Source organism: Drosophila erecta, unplaced genomic scaffold (genome assembly GCF_003286155.1).
Source record: "Drosophila erecta strain 14021-0224.00,06,07 unplaced genomic scaffold, DereRS2 tig00000055-arrow-pilon, whole genome shotgun sequence".
In the NCBI taxonomy this organism is placed as follows: Eukaryota; Metazoa; Arthropoda; class Insecta; order Diptera; family Drosophilidae; genus Drosophila; species Drosophila erecta.
Window position 1 is genome coordinate 3,270,558 of NW_020825200.1, and position 12,084 is coordinate 3,282,641.

General features: G+C 42.2%; 1 protein-coding gene across 5 annotated transcripts in view; it reads right to left on the reverse strand.

Moving 5' to 3' along the window:
• Positions 1-12,084, reverse strand: part of LOC6541384 (protein MLP1) — a 71,737-nt gene that overhangs the window by 12,512 nt on the left and 47,141 nt on the right. For 3 of the 5 annotated variants that reach the window (XM_026978580.1, XM_015159680.2, XM_026978581.1), the window contains 2 exons: positions 11,332-11,469; positions 7,338-7,496 (listed from right to left, as the gene is read on the reverse strand). In XM_026978580.1, coding sequence (XP_026834381.1) covers positions 7,338-7,496; positions 11,332-11,469 — 297 coding nt within the window. Of the gene's footprint in view, positions 1-2,869; positions 3,968-7,337; positions 7,497-7,593; positions 7,814-11,331; positions 11,470-12,084 lie in introns of those variants that run through there. The other 2 variants (XM_015159678.2, XM_001968486.3) reach the window with 2 other exon arrangements.

Below are 12,084 nucleotides of genomic sequence, written 5' to 3' on the forward strand. Positions count from 1 at the left end.
GGTGACAAAAGCAGTTGAGGATGGCGCAGTGCATCACTGGGGGTCACGTAATTGCCATAGCAGGCGCACAAAACGAGCGGGCCACGCGGCGTATGAGCAATGCTTAATTAATTTTTATTTTTATTTTTTTTGTTTCGCTTACAGAAGCCAAAAGACTGGGCGACTGCTGGCTAATTAATGACCCAATATAAATCAAAATTTAATGCCGCAAAATCATGGCAGCTGTTGTTGTTCCGCAAGTAGCGTGGGCGGTGGTTCACGCAATAAGTTAAATAAGTTAAGTAAAAGCATGGCCCAGTGAACTTGTCAACAAGTGTTAATTGCACTGCCATCGGCAGACGCAGAGTACACGGAGCGAAAAGCCAGCCACTTTGCACGTCGCTGCGCGTTTTTCAATAGAAAAGTCGGTGGCATAGTTTATTAACTAGGGTCTGTTCCCTTTTATTTGGCCTGCCGAGCCATTCGCAAAGCACTTCGTCGCGACAAATTGGCCAAAGAATCAAATAGAAATGGGGGAATGACAGACTGGAGTAAGGGGGGAAGACTTTGGATGGGGAACACGAAGTTATTAAATTATCCACGCACAAATTTCAAATTAAAACGCGCAAATGAAGGTTGGGCAGCGTGGCGGATCGCTGGAAATTTTTGCGAAATTAGAAAAACCATAAAGTGTGTGATAGAAACTCATAATTATAAAGCCATTAAGCATTTAATTAATTCAACTGATTATTACACGTGTTAATAGCCTAAAAAGTAAAGGAAATATAACTAAATGTGTGTGGAAGGCAATTCAGAATTTTAATTCCCTATTTTATAGCGAGCCACCTTAAGCTTATTGCAATCTAGTAATCCCCTTTTAATTGTCCCGAAAACCCATTTCATATCGATCAGTGTGGGAACGGTCTTTAGAAAAAGCTGCAACAGGCGCATGGCCTTAATTATAGGGGCTATCGGGCAATCTTGGCCAGAAGAAAGGCAAGTTCAATGCTTATCTGTGGCAATTAAATGGCATTGCGCATACGCCCAGTGGTCGCCGTTTGACAACTTGGCCGCCGGCCAAAAATCGAGACCAAAAGCCATGGATCAATCAAGTGGCGGTTCCCTTTCCACCCGGACTCTCCACTGTGCCGCCAGTGGCAACAATTTGTTGCGCTCCGTTGGCCAGAAGCCGCCACTTGGCTGCAGACTTCTTTCGTTTATTTTCTGCCTGCACTTGACTCCATTAAAAAAGGCATGTGGTCACAGTTTGGTAGCGCCAAAAAGCGCAACCGCACCGTTAATGAGCGCAGCAGCTATGATTTAATTGCCTTTCGGCATAATTCAGTCCGACCACCATCCCTTTTCGATGTATTAATTCACTTGGGGCAATGAAAACATTAAAAGCCCAGCGAAAACGCACCATAAATGATTCGCAGTTTGGCGGGCATTGTAAACAAGAGCGTATAACAGTGGAGCCTCTCTGTGACGAACTGCGCATGTCCTGCCGCTGCGGCTGTCATATATCTCATACACAATGAGTGTCAGTGTGTCACACAACAAACACACCAGTGAAAAAGTACATTATGCAATTTTTATGCTGAGCCCAACGACAGAGAGAGAAAGTTTTGGGTACTTTTTTGTTGGGGTAGCACGTCGCCGATGAGTCATCGTCATCATCATCATCAAAGGGGTAGTTAGTCGGGGTTCTTGAGATACCAAAAAAGCAAAATAACTGGCTGTATCAGAGACTCTGAGTAGGCGCCTTCCAAAAATCGATACTGGTCCATGGCCAAGAAGAGGAGTCAACCGACCAGCTTGCGGTTTTCCATTTCTTGTTGCGCCTTCCGATGGCGAGACATGCGCAGAATATCCCCCAATGTTTTCGTGTAAAAGTGTTAGGAAACATAAATACTAAATGGCCCCGCTGAGCCTTGCCAATCAGTTAGGGTATCACACAAATGGCAACACATTTGCAGAATTAAGGGCAGGGAAAGTATTCAACTGCCGAAGTTGCCAAGAAGAGACAGTAGACTTTGAAAGATAGGTTTCTATTATATATTATATACATATTATATAGTCCCGCCTCAAACTAAGGATATCAATATATAACGATCGTTCAACTAAAAACCATCAAAACTTTTGTCAAATCACTTATTTGCCTTGGTGATCTCACTATGTGTCAACATTCAAACCAAATAAATGACTTGGCACATGGAAAAGGAAAAACTCCAGCAATTAAGATGTTATTTTTACTTATGTAGAGTTTATTTTTAGCGGTTCAGCCAAAGGCGAAGTTTCATAATTGAACCTAAATAATGAAATGGCAAAAAGACGAAAAATCGTATTTGCCAAGCTGAGCATAATAACCAAAAAACGAAGTGTTGAAGAGTATTAAAAAAAAAGAAGATATTAGGAGCACAAACAGCAAATGGCTTCAGTGGAAATTATTGTAACGCCTCGTTTGGCATTAGCCAAGAACATAAGTTGGTTCATACCCTATAACTAAGATAGTTTTTGGTGCCGTTAGACTTCCCTTGCTTTGGGTTGTGGGTCATGCCCAAGCAATTTTCGAATTATACAATGCGATTCGGTGGGTTTTGTGTAGCCAGAATCAAAGAACTCGCATCTCATCTTTCACTCTCTTGTTAGCCAAATAGCCAACGGCCAAAAAACAAAACGAAGCCCCATTGTTTTCTTAGTGAAGGAGAAGGAGAACGAAATGGGTCACTCTCAATCTGAATCTGAATCTGAATCAGGGTCTGCTCCAGGCAATTAACATTTGGGTACAGATAGTGAGTTTTAGGAACATTACCCAGATATCTAGTATCTATTTCTCTTTGTGCACCGCAGATGGACACAGCATGGGAATTGATTTTTTCCACCTACTCACCGCCGCTTCGTTTCTTCTCGGCCAGCGAAGATTTCTGTTTGCGTGGCATGCGAAAGGAGTTCCACAGGAAGGAACTGGAAGGCGTCGAGGATGTCAGCGAGGATTTGATGGACTTCTTGGTGTACGAGCGGAAGATGTCCAGTTCACTGCTGCCGGACGAGGAGGCCGAGGAAGTCATGGACTTGGAGGTGGTTGTGGGTATACGCGATGACTTGGCCATGTTGTTGTTCTGCGTGCTGCTGTTGTTGTTCAAAAGTTTGTTTTGGCCACCGCCATCGGAGGCATTCCCCTTGGTCACTCCTCCGCCTCCTGCACCTCCACCTCCGGCATTGCCTGCGCCCCCTTCTGCGCATCCGATTCCCGAATATATCTTTCCATACTTAACGTCCTGCGAGTGATGATAATCCTTGAAGCCGTACTTCTTGGCCTGCACATTTTTGTGATTTTTCAACATCTGCTGGAACTCTTTCCAATCCGCGACCGATGGCAATGGGTACGTGGACGTGGACGTGGACGTGGACGCGTCCTTGTTGGCATTCAGACTTTGTGAGGAGCCGTACAAAAGTGACACAAACTCGTTGAGACCCATTTTCTGGAGCATGCGCCTGCGGCTCTCAGTGGCTCTAAAACTGCGCACCACATGCACTGTTATACACAGTTGTGTGCTACGGTCGCTGTAGCTCCGTTATTTCCTGTTAGCCACTGGTCATACACTGCGCGAATAAGAGACGTCCGCTGGCCTCCGAGTTCGTCGCGCAACTGAAGTGTATCCGCGCAATGATCGCTCTCTCGATCTCTCCGTCGACGCCAACGTCGCTGCTTTCGGTCGCCGGCTTTAACTTGGTCTTTCGATTTTGATTCCAACTCCAATCCAACTTCAACTTCAGCTTCAACTCGAGCTTCCAGCGACTTTGCAGCGACTATTGGCAAAAGTTGGCCGCCAAATTGTTGGCTCACATAAAGTCCTCAATTAAAATCAGGTAAATCAGCACATTTGACGAAACATTCAATTTGAATTTCAAAAATGCTTTGAAACTAGAAGAGCAGATATTATGACAAAAACTAATTTTGTTGAAATTTATTTAAATATTATGAATTTCATGACCCAAATGCCCTTTGCAAATGACAGATTTCAAAAACAACATCGATTGCCATTGAAAGTTAACGCCCCTTTCACTACTATCAACGAAAAGTAGTAGCATATCAACTTTAAACTTTTTGCGGCAATGTAATTATATATTTTTTGTGCGCTTTTTTAAAATTGTCGCCATGACTTTCGCGTCACAGTTGGCCAACAGCAAAAGTAGTTTTTCCAGCGAGTGTATGCAAAATACAAAATGCTCTTACACACATACAGCCGTGTAGAAAACTTTATAATGATTACGGATGGTAAGAACACCGGCTCATTAAGAGCCACGCTCCAGTTAGAAGCTCGAGGGCTATAAACTTGGCTTGATCAGGTTTGCAGAGATTAAGCTGGGGATAATTATGGAGCGAGAAGAAGGCATTTCTATTGAATAGAATTAACCAACATGACCTGCTTTCAGCGAACATTCAAGCCCAAATAGACGCCGCAGAAATTGATTTAACAAGGAAACAATCATGGCGTGTGCCGGATATTGAATGTAATCCAAAAAACCGAAAGTTTCAGATTAATAGAAATTCGGGTACTTACGTAAGACCCGAAACAATTGCTGAATCGAAGAAAGCCAACTCTCATTGCATTGCTTGCGAAATTTGGCGAACTGTTTAAAATGTATATGCCCATAAATATGCCGATTAAAATTTATGCATAACTACCGCAAATCGCAAATCGCAATTCTCACGCCAAAATATATTATTCAAAGGCAAAATTACTCAAGCCCTAAGAGCTCCCAACAATTTATGCAATATTTGGCTTCGGTTTTAGTCAACTTTTGTGTGCAAATTATAAAACCCACGAAGTGTGCAGAAGAAATCCCCATCTTCTCTACTTGCATAAATTTGTCATGCGAATTGAGTTTGTAAAACTCCCGCTGACAGTTCAATATGCATTTGTGGGTTAATTTTTGTTTGTTTTAATAAGGTAATAACAGTAGGGCAATTATGTAGGAAAGCAGCTTTATTGCTGGCATGGATTAATTGGGGCGACACTATTTCAATTGCTTTATTTTCCGCCGACTAAGGAGACCACCAGTCTCTGAAGAAATCTGCTAAATGAGCCCAGCAAATATTTGGGCTTTCAAAAGCGATCCATGTGTGGGCCCGAAATGAATTGCAAATTGTTGTGGAAACAGCGTACTCAATACTAAAAGTAGTAATAGGTTTTCGTGTATACCTGGCTGGGTATATTTTTCGCATTGGTTACGCATGGCAGAAACCCGGCGAAGAAAAGTAAAAGTATTTCCAAACAAAAGCCACGAAAAGAGCAACGCAAAAATACTGGAAAGGTGCGTGTTGGTGTTTGATTTCTTGTGAAGAGCGGCGGCCATTAACTTTTTTTTTAGCCAGTGTACATCAGCAATTTGCCATTGCAAAATGCAAAGCAGTTAATAGATTACAATGATGTTGTCTTTCTCGAAGCGTGCCATCGCAGATGCCTAAAAACGCTTGACAATCAATCGGGTAAGAGCGTGAAAAGTGGCCATAAAGAAAAGCCCACGATAGCGGCGACACCGCTGAAATCAATGAACTTGATGTGTGTAGGCCATAAATTAGAGTGAAAACAAGCGTTTGGCCACACAAAGCTAAAGACACACGCCCGAAAGCAAACCAACCAAAAAGAGTTGGCTTTTATTTATTCTATACCCTAACAAAAAAATAATTGTAGCTGGTTTTGAGCTGGAATTTGGTGTAGGAAACTTAAGCTCAGGTGTCTAAAGGTAAGCAGCCATATATTAAGAACCCAGACCATAAAATCCTCTACTGTTGCTCGCTTTCATTACTATTTTTAACAACAACTGCAGAAGAGCATTCAGATATCATCGCCGCTTCGTGTGCAGCTTTCCCAATGTCTACTTCACATGCGGGCCACAATCACGCACAATCAAAATTAAATGACAACTTAATTGATCGCTCCCCCAAAGTGGATGGTGTGAAAGCAATAAATAAAATTCAACAAAATAGTCGAGCTCAGCGCCAAAACAGATGTGGGTGAAAACTGATTGCTTGGAGCTCTGCATTGGGCCTATATTCCCACAGAACGGGGAGAGTTGCAGGGCAGGGCAGGGCTGGATTATGCCATTTAACAAACAATTTAACTTCAAATAAGCCAAAACGATGCAGTGGCGCACGAGTCGAGGGGGTGGTGAAGTGTGTGGGGGGGGCACTGGAGTGTGCACCAACGCCCAGTATGAAAAACAAGAACAAAAAGCACGGCGGCCACAACTCGCTGAACATCAAAGCAAATTTCGTTGGAGGGGCACAAGTGAACGCAAAGCGGCATAAACAAGTTGTGACATTTGTGCGCAGTACGACGGGGGAAATTCTCTCAGTGTGTGTGGGCCTGGGCCATAATGTAGAACCACCTGCCAAGTGGGGGTCATGCACACGATTATGTAAGCACACAAAACACACACATGTGCATGTGAGAAAACTTGGCCATTAAATTCACTGGCTTGCTCAACTACTGAACGGGCTGCAGATAAAGACCACAGCTGATAGGTTTAGCCAAGAAGTTCTGCCACTAGAATTGAATAGAATGGGCTAGCTTATACACCACTACTATCTTTTAAAGCAACGTTTGTTTTTTTGGGAATTCTTATCACTGAACTATTTGTAAACCAAGCTAACTAACTGCTAGCTGGAAATTTGTATTTTTCTTGATAGTTACTAAGTCTAGTCGAATCGAAGAAGAGCAAATTGGTTAAACGAGTCGTATAGAGTCGCCCATAAAGATAATCACCGCCTATTAGTGGCGTACTGCCCAACCTCAATGCAAAGCAATCCCAAGTATATAAATATTTCATTTGCTTATAAGCGAACGACGAACCCACAGCCAAGTGCCGCGTTTGCCATTGAAATCGTTTAGAGGCAGAGGCGTGCCACGCATTTGACACCAGAATATAAGGCAAGATAGAACTACTTATACGTATATAGTATAGCTAATGTGCAAAAGCTCAGTTCGTAATCCCCGAATGGCTAATTAGCTGCCTTAATATTAATTACGAAAGTTACCCAACTTTTGAGCACAAAAACTGTCCCCAGGAGAGCATTTTGCAATGGACCAGCCAACTTTGTTCATCGACCATTGTGTGCCAATGTAACTAATTTTCGGCCAGACAAAAAACTTTGGCGGCACGTTCAGATAAAAATTAATTTGATTTGAAGTAAACTTGAATTTCGTATGCTTTCACTTCGAGTCACTTCGTGTGGCCCAAGGGAAATAGGAAATAAGTAATGGGGTTACAATTTGAGTTGCTCCAATTTCGATTTCCCTTCGCGCGGGTAATTAACTTATTCGAAATCTTTTATTTCGGTTGACACTTACCCTCGGAAACGCCGACAATTGAGGGGCTCTTGATAATCGTTGATGATTTAGGTTTTGCCGATTGTTGCAGCTTGTTTGTGGTTCCGGATTTGTTGGCCACTCCTTTGATTGGTGTTGCGGTGGCTGCCGGGCTGGCCAAAGTGCCATTTAAACGTTTATCTGCAATGAATGGGTGAAAAAGCATTGGTAAGTTGGTAATATGATTACGGCGTATGTAAATATCGCGGTATACTTTCAGGCAGCGGAATAAACTCACTTTCCAAATCGTCGTTCTCTTGATGTTGTATAATTTTATCTTTACTAATCAATGAATTTTTACTGCCAAAATGTTTACGAATGAACCTACGTAAACCCATATTTCCGTTGGATTTTATCTTTTTCACTCCGAGCACCCGGTCACATTCGAAGTATGATAAAAAGAATAAAAACGCGGATCGAAAATATATTTTTTATTGTGATATTAGGCAAAGAGCTCTGGATGGATGTATGAAATATTTCTAGTTTATTTAAGTTTGATATTATTCATTGAGCCTACTTGGTTCAGCTATTATGATAAAAATCCCGCTTTCGGGCTATCAATGCACTTGAACGGTCAAGTGGCAGGGAGCGCAGAAAACGCAAGAATCTGCATCTGCAACTGAATCCGAGTCTGAATTCGGCTGGGGAAATAGCGATCCCGAGTCGCTGGCCGCCCAGCATGTCATAATTTGACCAAATTAATGAAATCAAAAGAAAACCAGTTTGCATTTCCAGGTTGCATTGCTTATGCTGCAGTGCGTTTTTTGCTGCAACACAAGGTGCAAAACACAAAACAGGGAAAGAATGCCAAAACAGAAACACCTGTTTTTCGAGTGGCGTAAAAAAGGCAGGTGCGTGCGGCAAGCAGTGCATGAAAGCAGTGCACATGTTGCTGGACGAGAGAGCGCAACATGCTGCGGAGTTTTAGTTTCTGAGAGATTCAAAATATTCCACAGCATGGGCATAGAAATTTAAAAAGTTTTCCCAATGATCTTGATAAATCGGTATATTTTTATGTTATATCTAATGCATCGAAATGTTGCTAAGCCATTGTAGGCATGCAGTCAAATGTTGCTAAGGATCTCTCTTAAATCGAAATCCAAATGTCGACTCTCTTAAGTTTCCAACTCTTACTTCAACTCTTTGGTTTCTATAGTTTCTCTTGCGCCTGCAGACAATACAGGTTTCCTTGAATAATTAGCATAATTTGCTGCTTTTGTTCTGTTTATTTTCTTGTACGGATAGTACTGTCCACCAACTGACCTCACGACCACTTCCACTTGGGAATACGAATGCGTATGTATCTCCCATACCCATATTGTCTCTGCAATTCTCCAGCTCGTGCTGAAATCTTTTTAGCCCGGTTGTCACCGCTTCGGTTTCAATGCTAACCGCAAACACAAAAAGGCTAAAAGGAAAAAAGCAAAACAAAACGCTAAACAAAACCAGCGCCAGAAGCCATAAATGGCTAGTACAAGTCTAGAAAAAACCGGGCACAAGTACAAACAATGGAATTGTGCAGGCCGAAAAAAGAGTTTACAATGCCACGAATGTCAATGTCAGACGAGAGTTTTGAACTTTATTGGAGTTACCACCACCACCCATGAAGAACCACTATTACCACTACTAAAACCACATCTTTCAACGGATTAATTCGTGGGTAAACCTTAACCGGATCTCTTGCAACACTTTACAAAAATCAGGTGCGTGGGCAGCTAATCTGAATGATACAAAGAGGTGCGAAAGTGCCGACGACTCAATCGATCTTGCGCAATTATGCCAATAATCATTTCTTCAGTGGTTTTCTTTTGGCCAACCGGCATACGTGGGTTAAATGCAGTGCAGTGTGGGCTTAAAACCATCACGCTTGCCCCATCCAGTTGTATGTCCAGTGAATACTGAATAGTTTTTCGATTATGGGCCATCCAATTAGCTGGAATGGGTGTGTTGATAGAACTCCTGCTTATCAGCGGCGATAGCGGTGAGGTGAAAGAACCCCGGGCACGTTTTGGATAATAAACTATTCACAATAGAGTAACTACAAATTGTCTTAGCTTAGAACGGGTATCACTATGTTTTTCTTTTGATTAATCTCCAGAGGCATTAATTGCACGAAATTGCATGTTGGCAAAATAAATCTTAATTAGTACAAGAAATTCCAGCCAAGAGCGTGAGCCAAAAGACCCAAAACAAGCTCGTTTTTCCCATTGAATATGCAAAACACGTTTTCCCATCGTCTTTCATGCTTTTCCGCTTGTGAAAATGGTGCGATAAGCATGTTCACTCTGCAAATTCCTACTGGACAATGTGATCATTGGCGAATCGGAGGAGATCGGGACAAAAGCAGTCATTTTAAATTAGACCGACTCTTTTGCCAGTTACTTATAAATAGAACCCAACGGAGGGGCATTCTCTTAGCGATTTTATTTCCAGCCCTGCGACATTTCAAGCAATTTAGCAACATCTCGGCAGGCGAACAATGAATTTCCCTATTAAGGCTAATTTATGCAGGCCTGCAAAAATTTGCATGACCCGGACACGATCGTAAACAAAATAATGGAGCCCGCACAAAGTCAGGCAGAGCTTAAAAAAATAAAGAAAATAAAATAAAAGTGCAAAACTACCACTGAACTATTCACTTTAATTCTTACTAATTTAAAAACAAAAATTATAGCAGATCTATGAATTATTGAGTTTCAGCTTTGGTTGCCCCAGTTTTGTATCAGCAAAAAAACAAATTTATGGGGTCATCGAAATTCGAATACAATGAAGCAAGTTTCATTTTATACAAAATATATATACTTGTATAAATGGAGGCCTCTTTTGCCTTTCGAAATGCGTTAATTGAGCATGTGGCAAAAATGATTCAATTAGCTTCTCCGCAGACGTGATGATTTCCATCAACGCAGTACTTTATAATTCGTCTAGATTTAAGTTAGAGTGATACCAAATAATTTGAGAAACTCTCAGGAAATTGTATCTTTGCTTTGTTTCGTCTTTTCTTTCCCAGCAGCTGAGCATCTCAACAAAATCAATGAAGCAATCAGTAACTCCAGGCGAAGCAATTACCACATTCATTCCAACTCAAGGGGGATTCAAGATGACTCACCGCGAGTGAGTCAACGGAGCCAAATTTGCGCAGAACTCACAGGCACAGATGGCAACATACATCGCCAGGAGTTTGGGGCAAGTTGCGTCCAAGGAGCCAGGAGACAAAGTGTCACCTCAGCAGCTGCTGCTGAACTGCAGCTGGCACAGATTTTTGCTAGTTTTCCCCGAGCTCAATACATCCAACTGTGGGAATGGAGCGCTAAATTGTTTTCCAACTCCAACTGGAAGCCAACACACGCCCTCAATTGAATTATAGCGACTTCATCGCCGGTCCAGTCAAGATGCGACACCTTTACGTTGGACAGTAAGGTGAGTGAAATAAGGGAACAGACAGATTTAGCAATTCATTGAGGGCAACAAGTTGTGCATTTCACCTGAGTGATGATTTCGCATTTAGCCAGCTGTAACTCCAGTGAGTGAAAAATGTGGGGCGTTGCAGGGCGGTTCTTGACAACAGTTGACACCTTTCAAGGGGATTTTCAAGGCGCTGTAAAAAGTGTCTTTCGTTTGGAACGGAGTAAGAACGATGTCGGAGATTTCATGGCACTTAAAGTGGCATAGCTCAAGTCACAGTAGTTTAATTGGAACGCGGCTAAAGCTATTCGGTAATGATTGTTCTTAAGTATTCAAAGTTGAGCCCACATACTTAGTTTGATGCCTAACAAGTTGGTAACTCTTGAACCAAATTATATCATAATATATTTCCTTAGCTGAAAGCTCAACAACTGGGTAACTCTTCAACCAACTAACATAAATACATGATAATATAATAAATTTAGTTAATTTTCTGCCAAAGGCACAGTATTTAGGGCTTTACCATTAAGTTTTCAACGTAGCCAAATGATATGTAAATTTCAGCACTTACTTATGGATGTGGGCGTGGGCGTGGCCGATGATTTGCTGCGCGTCGATTGTCCCTTGGTCGTCTGTTGGGTTTTTGGCGGCGGACCCAGATCGGTTGGCGATATGCTCAGATTGCGCACATCGCGCTTTTTGGCAGCTCCTGCAAGAGACAAAAATGTGGGGAAAGTGAGAAATATGCGCTGCCGTTCCCTAGGAAATCAATATGTGGATGATGCGGATGCGTAATTTATGCGCAAACACGTTGCCACGAAACGCAAAGCCCCAAAGTGTCTGGGTGGGGTTGCACTGAGTTGTGCACTCGGATTTCCCATTTAATAACTCAAAGGCAAAATCACACTTGTTTTCAAACAGCTGGGGGTCTCGCTATCTGCATTTTAACATTTCAACATTTTGTGGATTAAAACAAAGCGTTTCCATAATTGAAGTGTCTGCCCCGCAATGGATGTATGTACACAAACGGAGGGCGAATTCGTATTAAGCCCGTGCAGGCACCCATTAGTTCTCAACGGGTGTGGAGAACGAGTTCCATCGCATATGATCTTGAGATCTTGAGTGCACTTCAGTTCTTTGAAGAATTAACTAAGACATTGCTGGCAGTGCTTAAACATTTAGTTCCAGCATTTTAAATGGCTAATGAAAAGCTATATATATACCACGGTTCCAGTTGGCCATAGTTTATAACTTTCTTTACTGCCAGGACTGGCCAATCTAATTTTCCACTGGCAGTTACAACTCTCCACTGGCAATCAATCAT